General features: G+C 43.0%; 1 protein-coding gene across 1 annotated transcript; it reads right to left on the bottom strand.

The window, feature by feature from the left end:
- Window positions 1–1,607: 1,607 nt before the first annotated feature.
- LOC139158722 (homeobox protein Hox-D3-like) lies at window positions 1,608–9,922 on the bottom strand. Its single transcript, XM_070736053.1, has 2 exons — window positions 9,339–9,922; window positions 1,608–2,397 (listed from the first exon to the last, which is right to left on the bottom strand). The coding sequence occupies exons 1-2, from the start codon at window positions 9,727–9,729 to the stop codon at window positions 1,712–1,714; spliced, it is 1,077 nt and encodes a 358-aa protein (XP_070592154.1). The 5' UTR covers window positions 9,730–9,922; the 3' UTR covers window positions 1,608–1,711.
- Between the last annotated feature and the right edge of the window lie 615 nt (window positions 9,923–10,537).

The raw sequence follows: 10,537 nt of genomic DNA, 5'->3' as shown, positions 1-10,537 counted from the left end.
TAGGAGGCAGATCATAACAAAACAGGAGAGCATATTTGAAGGGGCTATTCTAAAGTGTGTTGGGGGTTTTCATTTTACCTGGGGGGTGGTGTATTCTCAGTAAAAAGAATTTTAGACAGCATACTATCCTCCCTTGCAGATTTTTTCTTTTGCAATGACCGAATTCAAGGGAAGCGCATGAATCCCAGCGACCGGTTAGGTCCCACAGAGTTGGCCTTCTCCGGGTCCCATCGACTAAGCAATGTCGTTTGGCAGGACCCAGGAGAAGAGCCTTCTCTGTGGCGGCCCCGACCCTCTGGAACCAGCTCCCCCCAGATATCAGAGTTGCCCCCACCCTCCTTGCCTTTCGCAAGCTCCTTAAAACCCACCTCTGTCGTCAGGCATGGGAGAATTGAAATTTCCCTTCCCCCTAGGCTTATAGAATTTATACATGGTATGCTTGTATGTATGAGTGGTTCTTTAAATTGGGGTTTTTTAGATTGTTTTTAATATTAGATTTGTTTACATTGTCTTTTTATATTGTTGTTAGCCGCCCTGAGTCTTTGGAGAGGGGCGGCATACAAATCTAATTTAAAAAAAAACCCTGCAGGTGAAATTTCATGACAACCGAACTTCACTGGTTCCTCACGAATAAAAAGGACATTTCCTAGCATCTTCTGCAGCCTGGGATTCTCCCTCAGTGAAAAACACCAGAAGAAAAGGTTAAATGTTTGAAAAGCAGGGGAGGGAAGATACGTAAGTCTACATTTCCACTGAGGTTTCCAGGTAAACACTTCAAAGCTCCTCAGCCCTAAACAACTTGCCCAGAGAAGAAAACTTCAATCACATCTTCTCAGGCTTTTAAGAAAGGGAGGAAAGAGTTGATTCTCCTACCTGCTCCTCCTGCTTAAATTCCTGGGAACCAGTTTTTGCTAAAGGGGCGCCCAGTTGCTTACTCTGCCCTCGGTTACATGCGTGTTGTTGTGGCGTGCAATTAGCTAATACAACGTTGTCTGTTTTTGCCCCTTGAACTTGTAAATATCCCTGCCATTAAGGCAAGGTGACTGTGGTGACAAAGGGAGGTCCCACAAATGGGAATAAACAGGAAGGCCCTGAGCTTCTCAAATAGGATAGGCAAAAAGAATGAGGCTTGGGGAGAATCCAATTTTAATTACTTTCTTTAATTTTAGAGAAACCAATGCCTGGAAGATGAGACTTCCTTCCCCCACCTGGGGGTAAATGGGGGCAAATGGCTGTTCCTGCTACTGAATGGCCAAGATCCAGTCTCACAACTTTCATAAAAGTACATTACAATGTGTGTATCCTGGAAGAAACAACCAAATTATTATTACTACTACTATTATTATGGTCCATTGCAGAGCCAGACAGTTGTTTAGACTGGATTTGGCATTTTTATCCACCTATGGAGTCTTATCCCCAAGATAGGTAGATTCTGTTATTCGGTGGTGGTATTACTATTATTATTATTATTATTATTATTATTATTATTATTATTATTATAAATCAATCAATCTGGTCTTTCCTTGAGTAAAACATCCAACAGTGGCTTCTACCTTTCTCCATCCAATAAATGTTAGTTCCAATAAATAGGAGGTAATGGGTGGGTGGGGAGGGAGGGAGGAATACTGTTGGTTGCACTTAGAGGTATTTGTTTTAATGAGATAATAGGACCATAGCAATTTCCCCTGCTCTGCTTCCGTCCAGGCAGCTCTCACAGATGCATCAGATTTACAGGTCCCTGAGAATCTCCCTGAGGCACAGAATGTGTGGTTAAATCTGCGTAAACGGGATACGAGTTGGATGGCCCAAGCTGGGGGTGGCTTGGGGTTTCAGCAGCACAGCTGTATTCCAGGTTTCCAGAGGAGTAATCAGGGTGGCTGAAGAAAGACTCAGCCCCGGACACGTTTCCCAGATAATTTTCTCCCATTGCTCTTGGGCTGCCTGGAAGAACTGGGAGTCCATAAGGATGGCTCTCCCCAGGTCCAAAGAAAGGGCCATAGTCCAAAGAGATTGACATCACAGGGCTGTTACAGAGAGGACCTGTGTACCCTACGGAACTCTCCATTTTTTCCAAGGATTTGCTGCAGGAATTCGATGGGGCTATCTCGTAGTCAGCCTCCACGTGCCCGTAATAGTCGCCCACTTCAAAGCAGTTATTGGGCGACGCCAAGATGGTGCCTTTGACCCTGCTGTCTTTCTTGTACTTCATCCGTCTGTTCTGAAACCAGATCTTGATTTGCCTCTCGGAGAGCCGTAGGAGCTGGGCCATTTCCAACCGGCGGGGCCGGCAGAGGTACCTGTTAAAATGAAACTCCTTTTCCAGTTCCACCAGCTGCGTTTGGGTGTAGGCCGTTCGAATCCTCTTGGACGAGGCGAAAGCTGACGGAGAGCTGCTGTCTAAATAAAGGGAACGAACATTCAGTTCAGCTCGAACCTTAACCACTCTGCCCTCCGAGCAAACTCATCGCCTTGCAGAATATTCATCCTACTGAAATCAACACAGAAACGAGGCATGTCATGGAACAGCTACACAATGTTGCTCACACCCACATATGTGTATTAACTTTACACATACGCCGAACGATGAACATGTTCATGTGGAGTGTTAAACCAAACTAATGACTCAGCATTAAAAATACCAGCTCCATTCTTGGATTAAAGAACTAGGAAACAAGTTGTGGTCATTATTTCATACACACTTACTGGGCCAGCGAAGTGCTGCCAAATAGTCTAGACAAAGTTTTCCCTGCACGGTATTTGTTTATGAGTACAGGTAGACTTCAACTTAGAGCCCCAGTTAGGATCAGAATTTTCATTGCTAAGCAAGGACATCATTACATATATCCTAAGATAAAATACAGGAAATAGCATAAGGGCAGACTAAACATATATCCATCCTAAGATAAAATACAGGAAATAGTATAAGGGCAGACTACATGGACCATGAGGTCTTTTTCTGCCATCAATCTTCTATGTTTCTATTAAGTGACTCATACCTGATGAACTTATGGCTCAGTGGTTAAGCACTGGGAAGCTAGCAGCCCAGGTTCAAGACCTGAGCACTGCACGATATGCATGAGCACCCATTCCTTGCCTCAGCTCGTGACCACCTAGCAATTCGAAAGCAGGTAGATGCAAGTAGATAAGTAGGTACCACTTTGGTGGGAAGGTAACGGTGTTCTGTCTGCTTCGGCATATACACTGCTCAAAAAAAATAAAATTAAGGGAACACTTAAACAGCACACTATAACTCCAAGTAAATCAAACATCTGTGAAATCAAACAGCCCACTTGGAAACAATACTGATTGGCAATCAATTTCACCTGCTGTTGTGCACATTCAACTTTGTACAGAACAAAGTATTCAATGAGAATATTTCGTTCATTCAGATCTAGGATGTGTTCTTTGAGTGTTCCCTTTATTTTTTTGAGCAGTATATTATCATGTTGGCCACATGACCATGGAAAGTATCTTCAGCCAACGCTGGTTCCCATAGCTAAGAAATGGAGATGAGCACCACTCCCCTAGAGGTAGATACAACTGGACAGGGGAAAACTTAACTTTACCTGATTTTAATCCACAGCTGGGCTTTTTTTTTTTTTTTGGCCACAGTTATTAATGAAATCACTGTAGTTTCTTACATGTTCAGTGCATCGGGCTTCCTCCATTGACTTTACTCATCGGAAGCCAGTTGGGAAGATTGCAAATGGCAGTCACGTGACCCCGGGATGCTGCAACCATTGTAAATAAAGGACAATTTGCCAAAGTGCCTGAATGCGATGATCAGAAATATAAGAACTGGAGTTAAGTAACTTTTTTTTAGTGCTGTTGCAATTTAGAAAGATCAACTAATGGTTGTAAGTGGAGGACTACTTGTAGATAGCTTGGAAAGTCTCAGCCAGAAATTCCCAATGGGCTGCATTCAGATGACTGGATAATTTGTAAACAAGTCATGGAAAAGATGAATTCCAGCCACATCACTCGAGAAGGAGGTAGAAACCAGATATTATAGGAAGATAAGCAGGAGTGAAATGCAACACGTTCTGACAGGTACTGGAAAATCAGTAGTGGAAATTTTGAGTCGTTTGGAGAACTGGCAAATACCACTTCTGGCTGGCCCCAGAGTGGGGAGGGAATGCGGATTTTGCGTATCCTTCCCCTGCCGTGCCCACTAAGCCACGCCCATTAAGCCACACCACGCCCACCAGGCCACACCCACAGAACCAGAAGTTTTTTAAAAATGGATTTCACCACTGTAGATAAGTTCTTGACTCATAACTTCCTGTAGTGACCATTTGAAGTTACAACACCAGTGACTTATGAAGGTTTTTCACACTTGTGACTGTTGCTGCATCCTGATGATTCACATGATCACGTGCTTGGCAACTGTCTCCCATTTATGACAGTTCCCTGGGGTCATGGGATTGCCTTTTGCAACCTTCTGACAAACAAACTCAGCAGAGAAACCAGGTTCACTTAACAATTGCATTATAAATTTAATAATTGCAGTGATTCGCTTAATAACTGTGGGCATAAATGCCGCAAAATGGGGCGAACCTCACTTAACAAATGCCTCACTTAACCAAAATCTTGGGCTCAGTTGTGGTCGTAAATCAAGAGCTATCTAGACTTTCCATCTTAACGTTTTGAGCTCACAAAGGTATCGTTAGAATGTACAATACGTCTAGCACAGGGCTGTCAAACTCACGGCATCACAGTGCCATCACATGACGTGTCGGGACTTTTTCCCCCTTTGCTAAACCAGTCGTGGGCGTGGCTAGCATGGGGCGCAGGTTTGACAGCCCTGGTCTAAAATGTAGATCTGCATGTATATATATACACCTGGTATGGACCCGGATTGTGGGAGCAATATGCTGGCTTTGTCAACATGTTGTAAGCCGCCCTGATTCTAAGGAGAAGGGCGGCATAAAAATCGAATAAATAAATAAAAATAAATAAATAAAATTTGGTAAAAACTCAAACCAGAATTCAAATTCAAAAATAATGTGTTTGCAAATATTTCCAGTGATACGGAAGGATCTTCCCTCCGCTGAAGGTATCTTGTTCCAGAACTCTGCAAAGAATGGTGGTTTGTCCATTTTCATTGTACTGCAGAGCCATCATCAGATTTGAAATTTAATTTATTAAATTTATAGCCGCCCAATTCCTTCCAGACTCAGGGCGGTGTACAACAAATAAAAACAATATCAGAACAGTTAAAGCCCCTAATAAAAACATTCATTCTTCTTGTCTGGAGTTAGATGGTATTGCTCAATGGCCTCAGGCCTGCCGGCAGAGCCAGGTTTTCAAAAAGGGCTCTCTACTGAACTAGACCTTATTTAGTCATATACAGAGTTTTGTTGCCTCTGATCCTACTAGTAGCATAGACCCATCATAGGCAATAGCTGTTGGTTATTTTGTTTTTCATAAATTTGTCTAGCCCTGATCATTTTTAAAATCATCAGAATTACTGCTCATAAGTTCGCTCTACATATTTGCTCTACATTCGCCTTTGAAGAGCATGCAGAAGCCCCTAGTAGTGCAAAATGCAACAGCCCACATGGTTTTGTGCAGGCCCCACAGTGTGCACATGTATCACCTCTCCTGCAGGAGCTGTATTGGTTGCTGGTCACCTTTAAAGCCCTTCATGGCTTGGGACCATGTTATCAGAGGGACCATCTCTTGCCTGTCACAGCTACCCAACCCATCAGAGTTGGGGAGGCAGGGAATGCTGTGGGTCCCATCCCTGAGGGAGATACACTGGTGGGACCAAGAAAAAAGGCCTTCTCTGTGGTGGCTCCCACTCTCTGGAACATCATTCCCCCAGAGATTAGAATGGCCACAAATCTAACACTATTCCAGAAGACGCTGAAAACCTGGTTCTGCCAGTGGGCCTGGGGAACCCAATGGGGGGATGGATCCCATTAAATAACTTGTGTGATCTGTTGTCGCTAGGTTGGGGGGGGGAGTTTGGGGGTGATTTTGTTATATTATATACAGTGTTCCCTCAATTTTCGCGGGTTCAAACTTCACGAAAAGTCTATACCACAGTTTTTCAAAAATATTAATTAAAAAATACTTCATGTGTTTTTTCCCTATACCACATTTTTTCCCGCCCGATGACATCATATGTCATTGCCAAACTTTTGTTTGCCTTTAATAAAAAATTTTTTAATAAATTTTAATAAATAAACAGGGTGAGTAATAATCTAAATGGTTGGTAAGGAAATGGGAAATTGCAATTTAGGGGTTTAAAGTGCTAAGGGAAGGTTTGTGATACTATTCATAGCCAAAAATAGTGTATTTACTTCCGCATCTCTACTTTGCAGAAATTTGACTTTTGCGGGCGGTCTCGGAACGCATCCCCCGCGAAAATCGAGGGAGCACTGTAATATATTAATGTATTTGATTTTTTGTTAGTTTTTATTGTTTTAAATGTGGCTTTATATTCTGTAAGCCGCCTTCTGTTGCCCTAGACGAACAAGTGGCAATATAAAATTCAATAAATGATTCAATAAATAAAATAAATTCATTAAACCAGAATGACTGCATATCCCTAATGCCTCACCTGCCATATAATCTATGATTGGATGGGATTACCATAACTTGTTTTAAGAGAAGGAAAAAGCCAAGGACAAAATTATAAACTGGGGCCATAAAGCCAGGACCAATCATGGACCATAAGAATTGGAGAAAACTGCTTATTAGGATTTGTGTCTGTTTCATTAAAATGGTAAGTTTCTACTAAAAGTCTGAAGCTGAACACTGGTCAGTACCATAAAGGAACTTTCTGAGTTCTTATGAACATTGTTTTAAAAAGAACACTCAAAAAAATCTGTGTAATCTTTATACAGAAAATGGAAATGTGTTCTATCTATCTATTTATACTTACAGTGTTCTGCCCCACTGTGTATCTAGATCAGGGGTGTCAAACTCGATTTCACTGGGGCCCACATCAGAGTTGGGTTTGACCTTGAGGGGTGGGTGGGAGGGAGGGGGGTTGGCCAGCTCAATATCATGTGTGTTGGGTGTGCCTGTGGTGGCCCAAGCACTCTGCCAGCGAAAACGAGCTCCCAAGGTCCGTTTTCAGCTGCAATGGATTCCTGCAACCCTCTGCCAGTGAAAACAGAGCTCGGGTGGGCTGCCCACTGTCTTTCTGAGCTCCATTTTCACTGGCAGAGGCACTGCGGGCCAGTTCTTCACTGTTTCCATGGCAGCCCCACGGGCCGGATCTGGGCCCCGGATCTTGAGTTTGACACCCGTGACGTAGATCATGTTATTTGTTCCTATAATCTTAATGAGAAGCTAACCAAAAGAATTTTCAATTAATTTAATTTGAAATTTATAGGCCGCCCAATTCCTTACGGACTCTGGATGGCGTACAACAAATAAAAACAATAACAATATAATATAACAGTAAACAACCCTGAAATTAAAGCATTCATATCTTCTTGGCCAGAGCAAGATGGTATAGTTCATCGGCTGCAGGCTTGCCGGCAGAGCCAGGTTTTTAAGGTTTTTCGGAAGGTCAGGAGGGTGAGGGTGGTATGGATTTCTGGTGGCAGTATTTCCAGGGAGCCGGTGCTACCACAGAGGAGGCCCTCCCACATGGTCCTGCCAATCGACATTGTTTGACCAATGGGATCCAGTGAAGGCCAACCCTCTGGGCCCTGATTGGTCGCTGGGAGGTACGTGACAGAAGACGGTCCCGTAAATAATTTGGCCCTAAGCCATGTAGGGCTTTATAGGTGATAACCAACACCTTAAATTAGAAACAGAGAACCCTCAAATTATGGCTGTAATTGAGCCTGAAATTAGGGTCTTCGGTTACGAGAGTCATTAAGCAGATCATCACTAGAAGGCACCCAATTTTATGACCCCTTTTGTGGCAGTCATATAGGGCATGCCATAGTCATTAAGTAAACGCTGTGGTCATTGAGTGGGCCCGTTGTCCACAACGAGCATGTTTTGCTGGAAACCAGAAGTAAATGTTGGTTTCCAGCAAAAATGTTAATAAATCACTATCCCATGACTGTGGAAGGCGGCAATCAGCTGTAGGTCTGGGCCAGGTCTGAGCATTCAAAAGGAGATCGCGTGTCTGCAGGAGTGAGGCGGCCCTGTTCAAACCTGACTCATGAATCTCTTTTGGGGGTGGAGTTTGTTGGAACTTCAAGCGGTTGCTAAGCAACCAGTCAAAAGTGAAAGACTTCCTGTGCTTACTAAAATATAGAAGATCTATAAAAAACATATTTCAATCCTATGAGTATTACATTTTTCTGTGAAAAACAAAGAAGCAATGTGTTGTTATTATTGGGGAAAGTGGTAAAATTAAAAATGGGGATTCTAGATTCAGGTAAATCTTGAATTTCGCCATTTGAGCTACAAGTAAAATAAACATGTGGAAATACTTTCCAAGAAACTTCCCAAACCCTCATCTAGAAGCTCACGTCTTAATTTAGCTTCAAAGGTAGGGAGCTACACACCCAGTATAAGGGGCGTACATAAGTGCACTGGAGTGCCTTTCGTCCCCTGTCCAATTGTCTTTCCTTTATCTCATATATCATATATATTTTCTTCCTTTCATATATCTTCTCCTCTATTTTTACATTTATCTTTATATATATTACTTCATGTCTATTCTCTTCCTATGTATTTGTGTATTGGACAAATGAATAAATAAATAAATAAAAATAAGTATGTGGCTAGATCTGGATGTGGTAGCACCAAGAAACAGTATCTTGAGGTTTACTTAGTTCTTTTGAAAATCATTGGGTGCAAACAGTTGAAAGACATGCCTAAGGTGTAGCATAGAAACATAGAAACATAGAAGTCTGACGGCAGAAAAAGACCTCATGGTCCATCTAGTCTGCCCTTATACTATTTTCTGTATTTTATCTTAGGATGGATATATGTTTATCCCAGGGATGTTTAAATTCAGTTACTGTGGATTTATCTACCACGTCTACTGGAAGTTTGTTCCAAGGATCTACTACTCTTTCAGTAAAATAATATTTTCTCATCTTGCTTTTGATCTTTCCCCCAACTAACTTCAGATTGTGTCCCTGTGTTCCCCATAGGAAGAACAGTGACTTAGAAAATTATTGTTTAGACCAACCTTCCCCAGCTTGGCCCCATCCAGATATATTTGACTAAAGGCTCCCAGAATCCCCATGGACAGGAGTAGGCAAAGTTGGCTCTTCTATGACTTGTGGACTTCAACTCCCAGAATTCTTGAGACAATCATGCTAGCTCAGGAATTATGGGAGTTGAAGTCCACATGTCATGGAAGAGCCAGCTTTGCCTACATGGAGGAGAAGATGACAGTGAAAAGAAAATACCTGAAAAAGGAAGGTTGGTCTTCTGTTTGGCGCTGTGTCTCGTTTCCTTCATCCAAGGGAAGACCTTTTTAGGAACATGGACGCTAGACGATTTGATGCTGCCATTGGTGGTGGTGGCATCGTCGGCGTCGTCACAAGGACTGGAAGAGGTAACCAACGATAGCTGCCGTAACCTGGAGGCCTCTTCTTGACTGTTCCCCAGAGGTCTCAGGGATGCACGTCTCAGGGATGAACCTTTGGGGCCCTCCGAAGACCCCATAGGTGCCTCTGACTCCAAGCAGACCAATGAGGTTGGGAAGTGCAGCTGGCTAAAAGAGGGCCTCCTAGCGAGAACTCGGCACCAGCTGTCTTCCGAGGCCTGTTGCTCATCTTCCCGCAGAGCCTTGTGCATGTCCTGTTCTTGTCGGATGTGAGGGGCGGATTGAAAGGGCGGGGAAAGAGACGATGACCTTGCAATGGGTGTGGAAGGAATCCAGAGACACTTCCAGTCCTTACTGCTGAGAAAAGACCCTCCTCAGCCACGGGCTCCAATAGCTAAGGGCAAAAACCCCCTAAGTAGGTAGGAAGGACGCTCCTCTGCCTTCCTTAGGCAACCGCTGCTAAAAAAGGAACAGGAACCTTGAAACAGAGACAGCCCAGTTTGCGCTTCAGTGTTTCTGAGTGGAAACAAATGTGTTCTCCCAGGAGGAGGGTTTGCAAATGTGGTGCTGAATGTGCACTAAAAGAGTTGACATCTGTAATCTGCCTGAGGAGGATGAGTTTATTTTATTGTTTAGCATTTGACTGTGTAGGATTCAATACTGGCAAGCAAAATGCGGTGCTATTGGGCTCTGAACATTGACTCCAGGTTATATTCAAAAAGTGGTTTTGGAGGGGTTTTTGGGGGGGAGTTAGAATAATGCTTATTAATTTGACATAATACGTAACAATAATTAATTCCATATCATCTCCTCTGGGCTCTCCTCCCACTTGTTCTGATCTTATTAGTTGCTATTTTTTTTTAAAAGGGAGGGAATGGTTTTTTCTATAGTTTCTCTCTCTCTCTCTCTCCCTCCCTCTCTCCCTCTCTCTCTCTTTTAAACTTCTCATGGATTTCTGCAAGTGGTAAAAAAATCTAGCATCTCTGTAGAGCCTTTGCACTAATTAGCTGTGGATACCTATCAGTACCAAGATTAGCAAATCTACATTTTTTAAAAGGG

The sequence above is a fragment of the Erythrolamprus reginae genome, chromosome 2 (genome assembly GCF_031021105.1).
Source record: "Erythrolamprus reginae isolate rEryReg1 chromosome 2, rEryReg1.hap1, whole genome shotgun sequence".
Taxonomy (NCBI): Eukaryota; Metazoa; Chordata; class Lepidosauria; order Squamata; family Dipsadidae; genus Erythrolamprus; species Erythrolamprus reginae.
This window is presented reverse-complemented; position numbering and strand designations above follow the sequence as displayed.

Bases quoted from the DNA above. Each gene is read 5' to 3' on its own strand.
- LOC139158722 (XM_070736053.1), bottom strand. From the start codon at position 9,729: ATGCACAAGGCTCTGCGGGAAGATGAGCAACAGGCCTCGGAAGACAGC. The intron at 2,398-9,338 runs GTATTTTCTTTT...CCCTTTATTTAG, and splicing joins GACCAACCTTCCTTTTTCAG to ACAGCAGCTCTCCGTCAGCT.